A 17,656-nucleotide genomic window follows, 5' to 3' on the forward strand; every position below is an offset into this window, starting at 1 on the left:
TCTCCTTTCTCCAACGCCGGGCTTTCGTAGCTTGGAATAACCCCGCAACGCACCGCTTGTCGCGTCAACAGTCCTCATCCTCATCCTCCTGCTCCAGACGTGCGGGTCGTTTCGGTAGTTGGCCGTCGGGACCGTGAAAGGCACCAGATACGGCTGTGGAGAGGAGATGTGCTGAGGATGGGGCCCTACTGGCAGGGCATATACGTACGGGTTAATATGCGAGGGCTGACGTGTCATTCGCAGCCTCTCTTGCTGATATCCTACATCTCGCGGATGCGTACAGGGGTGCAGGTTGTGGGTTGCGATATGTGATGCTATACCTATCAGTTGAGGTTTGATTGGTGTAGCCCTAAGACATTTGGTTATGAATGCGCCGCTTATGTTGCTTATTATGCATAAGCCCTATTTTTTGGAGGGATAGTCTTCTGTTTCATGAATTTAGATACTTGACAGAACGCCTCTTCGAGGTACCTACATCTCTGGACCAGGAGGGGATTATATCATATGGAGAGCCAGAGAGCATGGAAACCCGAGGCTAGAGTTGATTCTGTTGTTTTATACGGCCGGCCCCCTCCTGTCTTACACTCTGCCCCAACTATAGTAGTTAAGGCCGTTACCTACGTATAGATGTGCTTTGTACGCATATGATCCCTTGCCTAACTTCGACAGCTCTGGCTGGCTGGCGGGCTGGGGTTAACCCAGACCTGTCTATACTCTCAATATGGACGTCCAGGCGAGCTAATAGTCTAGCAACAAAGAATCAAGTTTCACAGACTAGTCTCGCCGTTCGGTGCAGCGTTGTCGCAACGGGTGGTCCGCGCTACAGCCTGGTTGGCTACCCGCTACCTGGCATATCCATGCCATGCATCGGCACAGGTCGTATCACACGGGTGTCTCTGCTTTCCTAACGGAGCGGCCCTCACGCCCAGCAAGCGCCGAGCTGTGTTCGTGGTCAGCGATCAAGTAATACCAAGTCCGCCCCCCCCCCCCAGAGCACTGCACGCGCCGAGAGCGTACACGCCCCGGGACCGCCCGACGTCCCAGCTGCAGCACCGATGAGCGCGGCCCGCTGCCGGAAATCTTGTACACATACACACACATATATACACCGGTATGTGCGCCCGCCGTGCCCGCCGCCCTCGCGCGCCTCGCACCAGCTACAACCCACAGAGCCTGTTCGCCGGAGATCGTGCTCCCTCTCGGCCCCGCAACGGCGGCGCCCCCAGCTCTCGGGCAGTCTCGCGGCCGCCCAGCGAAGCCATGTCTTACCAAATCTCCCGTAAGCATGTGTCAGACGCGCATCGGGTACTGCACCGGCGGAACCGTCGCAGCAGGGGGGATGGCGATGCGGGGGTTGGGAGAGAGAGGGGAGGAGGGGGGGGGGGACCGCGCTGATCCAACCCGATCACCATTGCCGAGATTTTGGGGAGAAGGGGGGGGGGAGCAGGGCGAAGGGAGAGGAGAGGCGCGGCGACCTCCCCACAAAGCCTGTGCCGAGGTGCAGACAGGTCAGGCGCACGCAGCGCTGCTCGTCGGCCAGCTCGACGCAATGCGCCCCGACGCGCATCGGAAGTCGACCTGGCCGGCGGACGCGCGGGCGGGCGGACGGGCGCGATGCAACAAGTGGTCTAGCGTGCGTGGCTGACCGGGGCGAACCCTCCGGCTGGAGCCGCAATGGGAAGGGGGAGGGAGAGGTGTAGGCGTCTGCACGGTTCCGCGACGGCTACTGGCGGATACGACTATCTCTGTCTGTCTATTATCCTCTTCCTCCTACCCCCCGAATCCCGCATTTATATACACATATACACTTACCGCTAGAGTCTGCGGCGCGGAAGACAACCGTGATCTTCATATATATATGGCAACCCCCTTCTCTTCGCCCCCCCCCCCACCCTCCAGCGTCGTCGTGCCAAACTCGCTCGCAAAGATCGCCGCGACCAGGTTAGCGTACGGTGGCGCGAGGCACGACGCCGCGGCAGGGAGAGGGCGCGCCGCGCCGTGCCGCGCAGTGCCGCTCCCTTCAGTCGAGATTGTCAGGCTGGACGCACCGCATGCCGAGCGGCCGAGATGTTTGGTCGCGCGCCGAGGGCACCGTGGGGTCGGCGTCCAGGGCCCTTTGAATACGGCGCCTCGCCATAACGGTAGAACTCGGTTGACCACGCGGCCTGTGCGAGCTCTCTCTGGCCGCGTCGTGGCAGACGGCCGCAGCTGCTCGCCGTGACGATACGACGGGTTGGGGTGACGTCCCGTCCCGTCCCGCGCAAGACGCGTGACATAACACTAGTTGATCGGGAAGCAACCCGAGTCCGAGCACATACACGCATGCGTATGCGGTCTACGGGTTGCCGTTTCGCTCGAGAGACGCGGGCCCGCCGTAATCTGTTGATTCGAGGCGCTCTCGCGCATTTTTAAAAGTACATGTGGCCAACTGGTTGTCCCAACCCCCCAAGTCTCGCAGCGCATCACCTCGAGGGATAATAATACTGCGCTAGCCACAAGGTCCGCATGATCTCCAAATGTCCGTGCCAACCCAAGGCGACGCGGGGGTTCGAATCAGCAAGCACTGTCAATCCCTGGACAGATCTTCTCGGTAGACGTAGAATATAAAACGTGCTTGCTGCCACGGGCGGGGTCATCTCCGTGCCAATCCCGCTGATATTGTGGTTCTCTATCGCTTTAAATACTATACAGCTTCCGATGTGAGCACCCGTCGGTGCCGTGGCGAGGGTGGGTATATAGCACCGCGCAAGGCGCGACGTCCGATCTTACTTAGAGCTGCAGATTAGTCGCCGGTGCCCGGCTAGGACCGCCCCTTAGGTGGGCGGACGAGTCTTTGAATAGACTTTGCCAGAGGTAGGCTTCGCTGAGAAGGAGTTCTATATCCTTCTCGGTCCAATCGCGGGTGGGGAGCGCTTGTAAGAACATCATGATTTCTTGGAAATCCATCTTTACCAGCTTGACCGACCACTTGACGAGGAAGGCCGCGCATACGTACAAATGAAACTCCGAGAAACCTTGCTCTTCCGCCTGGGCGTAATCGGTTAGCGTTGCCGTCCGACTGGGGGCTGAGGGACAGACAGAGAAAGAGAGCGATCGTACTAGATAAGTATCCCACATCCGAATCGTGTTTCGGACGCTGATCTCCCTCATGAGCAGGCAGTTCATCCAGCGGAAACTGAACTGGATAAATTCGACGTGTTGACTTTCGAGATGCTTGGCCAGCCCTTCGTCGATCCGGGCGGTCAGATCCCGCAGCGCAGCAACCTGCCGTTGAATGCCGGGTTGGGCAACGATGTAATGGTCCTGGATCCCGTCGAGCAACTTGGTCAAGCACCAGAACGAGTCGGCCTCCACCGCATCAAGCACTGCTCTCGGCAGCTGTCCCGGGTCCATGCCGCTCTCAATGTTGCAATCGGTGATATAGGTGCCTAGAAATACTTGCCAGAAAGGAGTGACCAAATCATTGATTCCCTGCACGTAGCCGCTCGCTGGATGTCGGATGGCCCAGAGATACAGTATCCGCTCCAGCGAGCGCTGGGTTGCCTCGTAGCCGTAGAGCTCGATATGGGGGTTGGTTCTGGGGACGTCGATGCTGATCTGATGCCATATGGCTTCGTCGAGGCCTCTCGAGCGGCCGCTCGCCGAAGTGCTTGCGCCTCCTCGTTCGAATGCTTGACGAACTCCGTCGAGGTACTCCCTACGCTTCCGTTCCAGCGTTGCGACGCGCCTCTCACTGCTGGTTGGTAGGTAACTTAACAAGAGCTGCCAGGTCATGGCCCGGACTTCTTCGGGGACACCACTCCACGCCAAAGCCCTGAGGTCGGTGAGTGGAATCGTAGTGGTCTGGAGGATTTTCTTGAATTTGTTGATTTTTGACACGCGAGAATTGATCGCGTCTATCTCCTTCGGAGTGGCGTTGGCGGGCGGGTGGGGGTGATCTATGAGATGCAAGGCATTGGCGGGGTCTGCGAGATATAAGTCACCGGATCGGCTTCTGTAGAGTCAATGGATACTACCTTTGAGGATGTCCTTGTATTGGGGCCTAAGTATCTTCCCTTCGCTCTTCTTCGGCATCGGGTAGGTTGGGGTGGGTCGTTCAATAGCTATGTCGGCGCTGTCCGAATTGCGTCGGTGCCGGAAGCCGAGCGCCGTCTCGATGGGCGCCGGCCGGGGATGGGACGCAGCACTTCCTTGTGCGGCCGCCACGCGACGAGACCTTCGCTTCATATTGGACAGGCTCGGAAGACCAAAGTCGTCACCATCATCATCATCATCGTACCCAAACATGTCGCCCCCCTCCTGCCCATCGGGGTCTTCCACGTTCCAATCCTGGTTGGTATTCGACAGGAAGTTGAAATAGGACTTCAACGGGGGGGACGATAAGCCAGACGAGGGCCTGTGCGATGGCGAGGGGACGTCGCCAGTTCGGATTCTATGAGCAGAAGAGGAAGGAGGAGTTCTTGGTCGCGACGAGGAGCCGGAGAGATTCCTGGCGATTTTCCCTAGGTCAACAACAGCAAAGAGGAGTGGGCGTAGTGCGCCGCGGCGGCCCGGGAGGACTCACAGGTTATCGAACTTGAGCATGTCTGCGTGGGAGTATGCGGCCCCCACCACGAGGCTCGGATCACGGCCAGCCGTTCTCTTCGGAGTGCCGTCCTTCTGGGCGCGCCAGAAAGGCGAAGCCGACCTGAGTTGGCCTTAGCGATGAATAGGCCTCCCCGGCGAATCTCGCCCGACACCAAGAATGCAACTTACTCAGATCTGTCTACGGAGAGGAGCGATCCAGATTAGCGAGCCCGTCTCTCTGGTGTCAACACAGGCGCCGGACGAGCGCATGGAGAGGTTGCGCCGTGCTGGAGGGCAGAGCAACCGGGCTGACTGACGTACCAACTTGGACCATTTCCTACGTCATGGCTGGCAGTTAGAAGCCAGGCGTGGGTGCGTAGTAGCAGAGGGCGCTGGGGAGCTCACCTGTTGAGGCGGCGGCTTCTTGCCGCTGCCCGAGGAGGAAAACATGGCGGAATCAGGCTGTTGGCGATCGATCACGACAGCATTGTTGTGGTGAAAAGCATTTCGCCCCAACCCAGCAAGCAGGAAATCATGCAATGTCGAAAGGGCCACAGGTAGGGCCAGGGTGAGTGTGCCAAACTGCTACGAGAGGTTGTAGGAGTTGGGGGGGGATCCAGTTACGACACTACATTTGCTGGGCCTAGGACGCTGTCGTATCAGCAACGGGGGACCTGAGCTACAGGGGACGATAGCGGGAAGCAGATACCTGTTGCCTGTGTGCTCAATACCCACGGTAATACATCAGTACAGCCCGTTAGAACCCCTCGTTAACGGCTGGTGGCTGGAAAAGAGAGAGGTACAGGGGTATGCGGAGAAGCCACAAGAGGGCTCAGCCACAGGAAATAAGATGCCCGTTTTTTCCTGAGGAAGAGTGTGCCCGTGCAGATACATTAGGCAACATACCCAATTCAATCAAGTACCTACCTACTTACATACCTTAGAGGTAGGTACTTGGCGCAGCAGCAGCAGCAGCACCAGCATCGAAGATCTTGTAGACATGTCAAAATCCCCTCCGCCAGGCGCCGGCTGCTGTGTAAGTGTGGTCCACGTGCCTTATCTCCTCTGTCAAGTAAAAGAGAGATGCCAGGCACCCTCGCTAGCTCCATCAGGCAGTACGTTCACAGCCAGAATGGGTAAGCCCGGGGGTGTGGCTTTGCCTGGGAATGGCAAATGTGTACGTACATGGCGCATCGCCCTTTGGGGCTTGCTGCCTGCCACTGGGCTGTCGAAGCAGTGCAGCAAATTTGGTGTGCCTGTGGCAGGTACTTGTATGTGGATGTGTTTATGCTGTAGGGGATACCTGCCCACTCACCCGTGCACAGCAGGACTGCCAAGTACCTGGGGTCCGACACCGAGAACACTGCCATGTACACAGTCTATGGCCGAGCTGGGCGGGCCCCGTCTAGGGCTGGCAAGGAGTGCCGGGGTCTCACCCTTGCAGGTGCTGTCTGCTGCCGACTTCGCGTCTGCCATTGGGTCCTTTCTTTCGTGTCGGCGTGTTGCCGGCCTGCTACCGCTGTCCTTAGCTAACCGCCCTACTAGCTTCTTGCTGCCGGCATGGCCACTACTTCTAACTATTCCCTCTACCTGCTGCCACTACCCTCGACCTGCCTCCCCCTACTTTTCTCTACTTCCCAGCTGAGAGGCTGTTAAATATTTTTTTTCTTTCTTTTCCCTTTCCATCACCGACTCCTCCATCACCTGTCAATTCCCGGCCCGGTATAATTCCAACCTCAAAGGTCTTTTTCATCCTAACACTGCCTGCCTTTTGCAACCCGTCTCGTCCGCACGACTTGGTCCATCCTCTTCGTCTCACCCGCACATTCTACGGTCGCTTGATCGCCGTTAGCTTCATTTTCCCTTGATTCCACGTCACGTTGGCTGCCGTGTGGTCTTGATTTTCCACAGGTTACTCCGGTTGAGCAGGCCCCAGATTACCATGGCGGAACCTGAGAACTTTGAGGACGATCTCTTTGCTGACCTGTGAGTAAAGTTGCAACCGTCAATGCTAGAGAAGCACACGCAAAACACTGTCCACCTCTCACTCCTGTCCCCAAGTCACCCCCTAGTACACAACCTGTAGGCTGACCTTACCGCCTGTTTCTAGGTACGATGATAACGAGGCTGGTGGCACAGCGGCACCACCAGTAGCGGCTGTAGCAGCAGCCGCTCCTGCTGTCTCGGCTCCTCTGTCGCAGATAAATCCCCCCCAGCCGATGTCGATAGAAGCACCAGCTCCGGCCGAGTTCAACCAAGTGCCTGCTGATGTAGCCCCTGCTGCCGATGAAAATGGATATGACGATGAGTATCAAGATGAAAACTACGACGATGATGACGATGTGGACTTCAACCTGGGCAATGGCCCGGCAGCTAGTGCTGTTGCCGCACCGCCCCAACAGGACGCGTCGGCACCCGCCTTCCATACCACGCGAGGACCCAGTGCCAAAGAGGACGGGTAAGTAATTTTGCGCTCGTTTATTTTCACATCCAAGATTTCTTGCTAGTCAACTCGCTCTAGAGGAGCCCCATTGCATCTCGCCTGTCCCTGGAACCCAGATCGAAGCTGCGTTCAAGGCGTGCCTTGATGTTAAAGCATGTGGTTTGGGGGGGGAGGTCGCGAGTAGCCCGGTAGGCCGTGGGACAATCTCAGAACAGATCGCATGCTTTGGTTCGTTAGGGCACTGGTCGGAAGGACTGGGGGCAAGATGGGTATTTCTATCTCTTGCTAGCTATATCCGAGGGAAAGATATGGCGACGGGCTCTTGCCGAGCCTGTCCGCGTTCAGATGCATAGCCAGAGGGAACACACGCGCCCAGCCGTCCGGATCTCAAAAAGGTCCATCGATGGAGAGGAAAAAGGAGAGGAAGATCGCAGAAGGAATCGCTCTTCAGCCTGAGGAGGAACCAACGATAAAAATTCGACTATAGTCAGTACAGAACACTACTGCCCTCCGTAGCCAGTCGTCGAAGATATGGGGCTCATAAAGCTCGACGAAGGACTATCCCTCTGCAGGCTGTAAGAAGAGAAGTTGGCAGCGAATAGCGCTCGAGGTCATGTCCTAGCTTGACGATAGCAAAGAGACAAGAACAGAAATCGACGACATTTCAGACATCAGCTGCCTTGCCTTCTTTCCTTGAGCAGTGCTGTCCGTGGCTTGCTTCTCGGACCGAGAAAAAGAAAGAGAGAAAGACTCCCTCGCCTACATTCCGCGTCGTCGCTACCAGCACCAGCACCACCACAACCACAACCACCGTTATCGCCAAAGTTACCACCTTCAGACCGTGCTGCGCCACCTAAGCTATATACCAAATCGTCCGCACGCCAAAAGAACCCATCGCCGCGGAGGAGCAAGGACCCGAGGACACGCCCGCCCCATCCGATAGCGACCATTCTAAGATTGTTGGTGTCGCTCCTAGGCATGACGGCTCTGATGTCCCAGGCTAGGATCGGAGAAACGCCGCGCACCTATGGTGAAGTTGTAGGGTGAGAGAGGGTTGACTAGCAAGGCTCATGATGACATTCATCTTGTTTCCAAACCACCCAAGCCGGTAGCATATTTGTCGAGTGACAAATCGCCAGTATTCAAAACTGCCACACACACACACTTGCTTGGGCCAACATACGCATCTATGCTGTATCGCTACTGCTGGCGCCGCTTGGGCTGACCGATCTGGGTGTAGGAAGATGTTTATTGGCGGTCTGAACTGGGAGACGACAGATCGTAGGTAGCCTCCGCACATATTTCCACCCCGTCGATAGCTTACTCGGCTAATGCTGGGTTAGAATCGCTTCGCGATTACTTCTCCCAATTTGGGGAGGTAACAGAGTGTACCGTCATGCGGGACGGTGCCACCGGTCGATCTCGCGGGTTTGGGTTTCTCACTTTCAAGGATCCGAAGACAGTTAATATTGTCATGGTCAAGGAGCATTTCCTAGACGGCAAGATCGTAAGTTGCGTCGCAGCTTCGCGTCGCCACCACGCGTTAAGATGGAGTACTAAGCCCATGTGTATCTATCTAGATCGACCCGAAGCGAGCTATCCCTCGCGACGAGCAAGAAAAGACAAGCAAGATCTTTGTGGGTGGTGTCAGCCAGGATACAACTGAGCCTGAATTTAAGGACTACTTCGCCCAGTTTGGTCGAGTTGTTGACGCCACCCTCATGATGGACAAGGACACCGGTCGCCCCAGGGGCTTCGGGTTCGTTACGTTCGAGAGCGAGGCTGGCGTCGAAGCTTGCCTCAACACGCACCTGGAAATCCACGGCAAGCCTATTGAGGTTAAGAAAGCTCAGCCTCGAGGCAACATGCGAGAAGAGGAGGAGGCGTCTAGACGTGGTAAATTCCGCAAAGGCGGCATAGAGGATCAGAGCGCCAACCAGAACCCGATGGCCAACCAGATGGGACAGGGAAGTATGACCCCGCAGCTCATGGCGCAGTATATGCAGAGGATGCAGCAGTACTTGGCGATGATGCAACAGCAGATGGTGATGAATCGGGGCATGGGCATGGGTGCCATGAATCCGGCAATGATGCAGATGTTGCAGATGCAGCAGCTTCAGCATCACATGGCCCAGCAAGCCCAAGGGGGGGCGGCCCAGAATTCGCAGAATCCGATGGCGGCCATGGCCAACATTAACCCGGCTCTCTTGCAACAGATGCAACAGATGCAGAGCCAGATGATGGCGAACGGAGGCGCCGTCCAGGGCCAGGGCCAGGGCCAGGGTGATGGAGGCCAACAGGGGTTCAACGATTTCAACAACCAGCAACAGATGTTCAATGCTCGCGGGAGCGGAGGCCGACGCGGTGGTCGAGGCGGATATCAAAACTACGGCAACATGAGCGGCGGAGATCCAACTTCCTGGGAGGGCATGTACGACGATGTGCCGCAGCCCAACTTCAACCAGGGAGGCGGCCGCGGTGGATTCCACCGGAATCGAGGCGGAAACCAGCCGAGTCCGGGGCCGGTCGATCCCACCCACGCCCCGCCGGCCAACGCACCCACCGGTCCTAAGAACGCTGGCAAGCCGGGCGCGAATTATCGCGGCGGTGGACGCGGAGGCAGCAACAGGGGTTTCCATCCTTACGGTCGCTAAGACGGCCGCGAAGGCCACGGGTCCATCGCCGACCCCCTTTCCACTTTTCGGCACGGCAGTGCCCCCCGTATTGGCAGAGAGAATCGCCAAGTTTTGCTTCATCACTACTGAGGCCCCTCGTTGTCGGAGTTCTCTCCTACCTGGAATGGAATGCCGCCGAAAGTTTGCATGGGAAACCTGGCAGGAAAAACTGACCTAGACCGGCTCTCTCTCGCATGGTCCATCACCAGACGCAGACGACATTACACTCGTCGTCTGCCTGTATTCTTTATTACGTTACTCGTTCGCGCATGCTGCCCCTCAGTTTCCCGTCCGAGATTACCGGTCACGGACACAGTCGGTCACTCTCCCCTCCGGTCTTCGCGAGTTAGAGTCGGGGAGAGGATGAGAGGAGGGGCGAGAGAGGGAGAGAGAGAAGAACGGGGAGAGAAAACGGGTCTTTTGATGTCGCGCAAGTGGGGGAGAACGCTTTATTCCACAGCTCGGGCTATTTGCGCCTCTTTTTTTTTTCACCTCGCCTCGCATCATCGTATATGGACGAATGAGGAACGTGTAGACGGATCGGACGGACCCGTACATAGCACCGACGGTCCTTCGAGTTGTTTAATAGTTAGTCCATAGGGAAATATGAGGTTGATTGCAGATGCAATTTCTATAGCTATCGTTTTTCTCGCTCCGTTAACGCGAGATGGGAGCGTTCATAAGTTATATTACAGCGAGATTTTCATACGAACCCGCCGCAGTTCATAGGAGCTGGGTTTGCCACATTCCAACTTGGCTACCGCTCTACTAAATAAGCCCTCCTAGATGCCTAATCATGCTACCCCCTATACTTCTCATCGTGCCTGGGATGCTCTACCGCGGCTTCGAAACAGGGCCCGTCGCCCGGGATCGCGTGGAAGAATAGACGAGTTGGGTTCGCAACTGATAACGCTGCCCTACACAGTTGGAGACCCCGCGTTTTCTCTTCTATCAGTCCGTATCCATCCGTCCTAACTACCATCTCCGCACTCGCCGTCGAGGGACGCTGTTATACATGCTCTCTCTCTCGCGGCCCCTTAATCCCTCGGCCCTCCTTCCCTCCTCTCCCGCTCAGTCCCGGAACAGCCGCGTCAGGCCCCCGGCCGGCGGGCGCAGCCAGTTCCGCTCGTCGTACGTGGGGCCGTCGCCCTCGATGATGTGGAAGGTGTATATGATGCGGCCTTTCTGACTGAGGTTGCGCTCGCTCTTGTGGAGCAGGTTGCCGTGGATGAGGACGAGGGAGCCGGCGGAGACCTCGCCGAGGACGTAGGCGGGCTCGGGGGCGGCGGGGGCGGCGACGCGCTCGCCGTACTCGTCGCCGGGCGGGAAGCGCGCGCCGTCGTTGTCGACGAACTCGGTGCCGCCGCCGCCGGCAGCGCGCACGAAGCGCTGGCGCACGGGCGCCCAGCGGTGGCTGCCGGGCAGGAAGCTGAGGCAGCCGTTGGCCGCCGTGGCGTCCTCGAGCGCGTACCAGAAGCCGACGGCGCTCGGCGGGTCCGTGTAGAGGAAGGTGCTGTCCTGGTGCGGCGGCACGGCGCCGCCGATCTCGGGCTGCTTGCAGATGACCATGCTCTGGAGGCAGCGGGGGTCGCGGAAGCCGAGGGCGCGGGCGACGGCGGCGGGGTGGCTGTCGCGAGCACCAGGGGCGGCGCCGCCGGGGGGGTTCTGCGCGGGGTCGAGCAGCGCGGCGAACGGGGCCGACAGCGCGTGCAGCGCGTGCCCGATCTTGTTGACGGCGCGCTCCTTGGGCTTGGCCAGCGCGCCCGTCGCGCCGTCGAACGCGTCCTCCTCGAAGAAGAACCGCACCTGGTCCCCCGACCCCAGGAAGTACTCGTCCCCCACGTGCGCCGCCCCCGACTCCCCCGTGCTGAACCGCGTCAGCGGGTGCGACGCCAGCGAGAACCCCGCCAGCAGCGCCCGCGTCTCCGCCAGCAGCCCCGCCACCGTCGCCGCCGACAGCGCGTCCGGGATCACCAGGTACCCGTCCCGCCAGAACGACGCGACCTGCTCCGCCGTCAGGCCCCCGGCGACGGGCGCCGCCGCCGCCGAGGAGGTGCTGGTTGTGGTTGCTGCTGGGGACATGTTCGCGTGCGTGTTGCGTGAACTGGCCCCCCCTATATGTGTGTGGGTGTGGGTGTGGGTGTGATGGTAGCTAACGCCCGGGGGACCTGAGGTCGGATTGCCTGCCCGTAGTAAGCTGGTCCGGGAAATAAGCAAGTGGTATGTGTATGCATGCAAGTGCTGCGTGGACGGCGTGAAATGCGACGGTGGTAGCGGGAACGGTGCGGACAGGCAAAGGATGCTGTTCACATCCGCCAAACAGGTATAAATATAGGGGCGCGGAGAGGGGATGGATGGGACGATAAGGGCCCCCCGGAGGATTGCAGCGCCTAGCGGGGTAGTAGGACGAGAGGTGGGGTCCCGGAGCTCGGCGGTCGGGGACGTATCGATAAGAGAAGCCCGAAGATGAGGGGTCGACTTTGCCCACCTGGGGAGGTCAACTGGCCTGTCCCAAGTCCGACTTGGACGGCTTGGGAGTGCTCGTTAGACGTTAGTGTCGCTACGGCTTAGCATTCTTTTCTCGCCTTCTCCTCTCCGAGCCACTCAGATCCTGGGTCGCTTAAGTTTACATAGTACGTGCACGAGAGGCACCTACAGCGCTGAGGTCATCGCCCTCGTATGATACGTGCAGTCCTAGTGTCTTGCCTCTTCGCATACACCCCTGCTCCTTTGCGACTGATCCTCTAAGCGGGTCTGTCTCTCTTTTTTCTTCTTCTCCGGAACACCTCGCTTCGCCGTACGACTAGCTACGCTCGCTCTCCGATATCATGAGTTCCGAGGAAGAGGTCCTGTCCGGACCGCCTGCCCCCGAGCTGCTCGACGACCGGATCTGGGTCGATGGGTGTTGGGATTTCTTCCACCACGGCCACGCCGGGGCCATGCTCCAGGCGCGCCAGCTCGGCACCGAGCTGTACGTGGGCGTGCACTCGGACGAGGCCATCCTCGAGAACAAGGGCCCGACGGTGATGAATCTGCGGGAACGGTACGGTTGTAGAGAAAGAGCCCTTCCCAGACCATCACCCTGAAGAAAGCGAGGAGCGCTCTGCTGACCTCCCGGGTTGGGGCGAGAGATAAAGGCTTGCCGCCGTGGACGCTTGCCGCTGGGTCACCCGATCGGTCGCCTACGCGCCGTACGTCACGCAGCTGAGCTTCATAAGCCACTTCGGCTGCAAGTACGTGGTGCACGGCGACGACATCACCTCCGACAGCAGCGGCGAGGACTGCTACCGCTTCGTCAAGGCCGCCGGCCGCTTCAAGGTCGTCAAGCGGACGCCGAGCATATCCACCACCGACCTCGTCGGCCGCATGCTCCTGTGCACCCGAACCCACTTCATAAAGTCACTGGAGAAGACCTTGGCCGGCCAGGAGGGCAGCGGCACCGAGGCCGAGAGGGCGGAGGAAGGAGCCGCCATGACCGCCCGCATCAGGCAGTACGCGACCGACGAGACCGGCAAGCGACCCGGCGCCGACGTCTACTTCTGGCACGCCTCTACCGCGGCCAAGAGCTCCGATGCTGCGGGCGCTACAACGACAGAAGAGAGGGGATCGTTCCGCCCTTTACTCAAGGGCTCCGGCCCGAAGCCCGGCCAGCGAGTGGTCTACGTCGACGGGGGCTTCGACTTGTTTTCCAGCGGTCATATCGAGTTCCTCCGCCAGGTCGTGCTGGCGGAGGAGGATCTGGCGAGGACAGAGGGCTGGTACGACCAGCAGGCCGTCGACGAGCGCCGTGGCAAGGGAGACGATTACGGCCCCGTCTTCGTCGTTGCTGGGGTTCACGATGACGAGGTGATCAACCACTGGAAAGGGGTCAACTATCCCATTATGAACATCTACGAGCGTGGCCTCTGCGTGCTTCAATGCCGGGTACGTAGTTCTACCTCCTTGAGTGCCTCGGCATTGCTCGCTAATCACGTTTTATAGCATGTCAACGCTGTCATCTTCGGCGCGCCATTCTCGCCGACCAAGTCCTACCTGACGAGCTCTCCCTGGGGCACCCCCGACGCCGTATACCACGGCCCGACAGCATTTATGCCTCTCTCGTACGACCCGTACACGGCGCCGAAGGAGATGGGCATCTTCCGGGAGGTGCCGAGCCACGAGTTCCAAGACGTCAACGCCGGCACGATCGTGCATCGCATCATGAAGAGCCGGGATCTGTACGAGGAGCGGCAGAGGAAGAAGGGTGTGAAGGCCGTCGGCGAGGCCGCGCACCGCCAGAGGGAGATACTGGAGGAGGAACAACGCCTCAAGGAAGAGGAGAGGGCCTCTGTCTAAAAATTGCAGCACAGCCGGTCTGCTGCGGCAAGAGTTGGCCAACTCCAATATCAGGTATTGTGAACGAGGGAGGATGTGGCGACAATGATGGGCCTGGCCCGCCTCAAGGAGCTAATTAACGACTGGGGCGCCCCTGAACCGAGTACGGTCTCCTGACGGCTCGAGTCATGGCGGGAAAAAAAAGGAACAAAAAAAAAAACACCTAGGCCTGTGTCTCTCTCAGTAGGCCTGATAGTCTCCTGATGCTAAGAACAAGAATACATTTGCCCCCTTACGATTTTAATCTCTGAAAAATTCTCTTGCACCCCCTTTTCCGCGCGGGGTCCAGGCGACGGGGGGAGATACCGGTGTGTACCTGGGTATGGAGTAGATAGGTAGTAATCGAGTCAGACAGATATATATATGCTTGGCTTATTGGGTTTATCGTGCCGGCCGTCTGGCGTCATACGGGTCTATGACTCAGAAATCATCTCCGACGCTTCTATTGGTGTGACGGTGACGGAGGAGGTGAAGGAGAGAGAGAGGAGAGCGAGTATATGGCCAATGCCAAGGATGGTTTGCATGTCGACGCCGGGGTATAACGGGAAATGGGGCCAGACGGATACACGGGATAGATTAGGTACTCCCGTGCGTATGTACACAGCTCGTATGCAGTGCACAGGTATAGTAGAATTAGCCTACCTACCTACCTACATATGATGTATCGTAGGCGTGTACTCTGGGTAGGATGTGGTTTCGACGATGTAATCAGGGTAGAGGCGTATGCGCGCATGCATACCCGTAGAGCCAGTCGGAGGTCATCTGAGTAAGCCGCACGTTCTAGACGGAGGCCAGAAAAAGGGAGGCATAACGCGTAGGCGCGCCCACCCCCCGACCAACGCTGCGGACGAGGGTCTACTACGGCATAGCGCCGAGAAACACGCAGGATCGCGGAGAGAATGCGGGTAAGAAACCCACGTACGCAGCAGCGCGTCGCACCCTCGAAATAGCCGTGCTTGCTATCGACAGGGACCGGCCATTGGCGGGACGGCGACGGTCTTGCCGGACAGCGGGCTGGAGACTGCTTTCGCTAGCTGACAACCCGCGTCCACCTGGCCCCCCCCTCCTCGACGCGGCTTACGAGCGAGAAGCCAGCTGTAGGTAAGTAGAGCCTCGCACGACATATGCTCTTTCTTTCCCTCAGTCACGAGCCGGGGCGAGAGGCGAGGCGGCCATGGCGAGCCCGGGTTTGGTCGATGCTATATCCAGGTAACGACGATAGTACGTATAGACATCATCATCGGGGTAATAAAACAGAAGTCTGACTGACAGCTTGGCTGACAGGCGTGTGAGTCGAAAAAACGGGGCCACGCCAATCGGCGGACCCGACTGGTACACGGGATATAGATACCTCTCTACTCCCCATGATCTCATGTCTTAGGTACCTTCATAGGCACCTAACTAGTGTATGGACGTACGGGTGGTGAGATACCTCTTACACTACGCGTCGAATGCTGGCTAGGCGTCGGCTGGGGGAGAAGGGGAGGGATACGGACGGAAGAGACGACGGCGACGGCGAGGAGACCTGGGTCAGGGTTAGGGTGGGGAGGGGGGAATAAGGCCCTAGGTCTCCGTCGAACCCCCTTTCGCTTCCCCGTTTGCCGGTAGGGGGGCAGGCAGGCCAAGCCCATGATTCGTTTGTTCCAGAAGGAGAAACGAACAGGGGAGAGATCCCGATCTTGGGCGAGGTGGGAAACACGACGGGTTACACGGGCGACGCCTGCACATGTACACGTACGTGTGGGACGGTGGCCTCGTTGCGTCTGCGCTACGGGGCTAGGTAAATGGAGGGAGAGGTCGTGTCTCGAGCTCGGGACGGATGAGAGAATGTTCTCGCGGCTTGGCTGGCCTACTGATACGTTAGGAGCTTTGGCAAATGGCTGGCTGGCCGGCCGGCCTGGCTGGCTGGTAGGCAGACCACGACTACGCGCGCCTCCATCGATGTCAGTTAGCTGGCCGTCCATCAAGAAACGCGAGGAACGGGATGTATGTGGCCGGTTGCTGCTAATCTGCCCGGGAGCGGTGCCGAAAGTAGGGAGGAGATTACGAAATTGGGGAATACCGTATGTAGGAGAGAGTAAATTACCGAGAACCTCCAGGGCTCGGATCTTTTCTTCTTCTTCTCTTTTTCGCATCGCTGGTCCTCACCACGGCTGCAACACGTGGGAAACCATGTACTTTTGCCTCCTACTAGTAGTATGTATCTTGGGCACCTTAGGTACTGTTACTAGCCGGAGGTATATATGCATACGCGGACCGAGCATCAGATACATGCCTCCGTGCATAAATCCGTAAAACCCATACGTGTGCCAATGTGCCAATGTACCTAACGCAGGCAGGTCCGTGTACGTGTACGTACCAGCCGTCCCTAGCCTGGTCCATGTCGGCAGCCCTAGCGGGTATCGTCTTGTTTTTCTTCTTCTTCTTCTCTCAATATCCCCTCTCTACGCAAAGATAGCGCCTATTCGGGGTGGCTACCGCTGCTGACTCCTGTCCCGGCGGAGGTCAAATGGCAGAGGCATCATCCCTACCTTATAGGCACCTCCAAGTGGCATACATTAGGTATCTGTATAAGTACCTACCTCGGTACCTAAAGTAGGCGCGTTTGGGCGTGGCACATACAGCCTACAGGTATGGAAGGTATTCCTATAGGCGCTAACGTAAGACGGTCCCGTCTGTTATATCTACTACCTGTATTAGGCAGATATACGTAGTACCTGTGCGATGGACGGATGCATGTACTGCCATGTACCGTGTCGTGCCTCGGGACACGGATAGCCAAGTGGCCCGTGCATACACGCAGGTTCCCCCTTCTCGACGTGCGTTCTGGAAGGCGCGAAGAAGGCAAAGAAGCTTCAAATAGAAAGAAAGGCGGGGACCATGACGAGCTCCAATGTCGGCGGATTGGTGCTGGATCAGCTCCACCCATTCCATCTCTTCCAGAAACCCATCCTCTTCCCTCTCCTCTCCCCCCCCTCCGTGCTCCCCTCAATGCTCCCCTCAATCGTCACTCTTTTGCCACAAGGGGCCGGCCTGAGAAGAACTGCGACAGTCGAGACATCCGCCTCCTACATCATCATCAGCAGAGCCAGACGAGAGAGAGGGTGACCAGATCTGTCGACAAAGAGGCACAGCGTTGTAGCCTGGCCTGCCTGATATACCTGTCCACACCCCCCCCTGCCCTTCACCTATCCCCCCCCCTCTCGGTTGATGCTGGCAGACTTGCGTGTACCTATCTACATCTACATACCTCCTTTCCTCTCCTCCTCTCTGCCTACCTACTACCTCCTCCTCTTACCTATCCTCTCCTATCCACTCCCCAATCTTCACACATCGCCCCCTCCTCCCATCCCTCAGGGGCACGGCAGCAATTGAGTCAATCGAACTCCGTCCTTCCTCCTCTCGTCTACGCCTGTAGATACCTCCTCCTCTCCTCCTATCTGCCCGTCTCTATATCCACCTCTCTGTACATACCGATATCCACCATCGGTTTCCCGGTCCTCGTCTTGCCCGGATCGGCCAGCCCACCAGCTACCTGCTCAGGCAGCCTCTTCCACCCTTGCCGCTCGCCGTGCCACATGGTGGTCAAAGCAGACTG

At 58.3% G+C, this 17,656-nt stretch overlaps 4 protein-coding genes across 4 annotated transcripts; 2 read left to right on the top strand and 2 right to left on the bottom strand.

Moving 5' to 3' along the window:
* Positions 1-2,616: 2,616 nt before the first annotated feature.
* GGS23DRAFT_244993 (RabGAP/TBC) lies at positions 2,617-4,867 on the bottom strand. Its single transcript, XM_051512204.1, has 4 exons — positions 4,756-4,867; positions 4,565-4,687; positions 4,017-4,489; positions 2,617-3,965 (listed from the first exon to the last, which is right to left on the bottom strand). Exons 2-4 carry the CDS (start codon positions 4,582-4,584, stop codon positions 2,770-2,772), a joined length of 1,689 nt encoding a protein of 562 aa, XP_051369018.1. The 5' UTR covers positions 4,585-4,687; positions 4,756-4,867; the 3' UTR covers positions 2,617-2,769.
* A 1,359-nt stretch (positions 4,868-6,226) lies between these two features.
* GGS23DRAFT_244879 (uncharacterized protein) lies at positions 6,227-9,822 on the top strand. The gene is made up of 5 exons (XM_051512203.1): positions 6,227-6,552; positions 6,677-7,024; positions 8,250-8,290; positions 8,353-8,516; positions 8,590-9,822. Exons 1-5 carry the CDS (start codon positions 6,509-6,511, stop codon positions 9,661-9,663), a joined length of 1,671 nt encoding a protein of 556 aa, XP_051369019.1. The 5' UTR covers positions 6,227-6,508; the 3' UTR covers positions 9,664-9,822.
* A 496-nt stretch (positions 9,823-10,318) lies between these two features.
* On the bottom strand, positions 10,319-12,157 carry GGS23DRAFT_582110 (phytanoyl-CoA dioxygenase). Its single transcript, XM_051517219.1, has one exon. The coding sequence runs from the start codon at positions 11,764-11,766 to the stop codon at positions 10,756-10,758; it is 1,011 nt and encodes a 336-aa protein (XP_051369020.1). The 5' UTR covers positions 11,767-12,157; the 3' UTR covers positions 10,319-10,755.
* GGS23DRAFT_244869 (cytidylyltransferase) lies at positions 12,140-14,220 on the top strand. Its single transcript, XM_051512202.1, has 3 exons — positions 12,140-12,727; positions 12,822-13,608; positions 13,666-14,220. The coding sequence occupies exons 1-3, from the start codon at positions 12,513-12,515 to the stop codon at positions 14,017-14,019; spliced, it is 1,356 nt and encodes a 451-aa protein (XP_051369021.1). The 5' UTR covers positions 12,140-12,512; the 3' UTR covers positions 14,020-14,220.
* The last annotated feature ends 3,436 nt before the right edge of the window (positions 14,221-17,656 follow it).

The sequence above is a fragment of the Durotheca rogersii genome, assembly GCF_024521655.1.
Source record: "Durotheca rogersii strain YMJ 92031201 chromosome Unknown GGS23scaffold_25, whole genome shotgun sequence".
Lineage (NCBI taxonomy): Eukaryota > Fungi > Ascomycota > Sordariomycetes > Xylariales > Xylariaceae > Durotheca > Durotheca rogersii.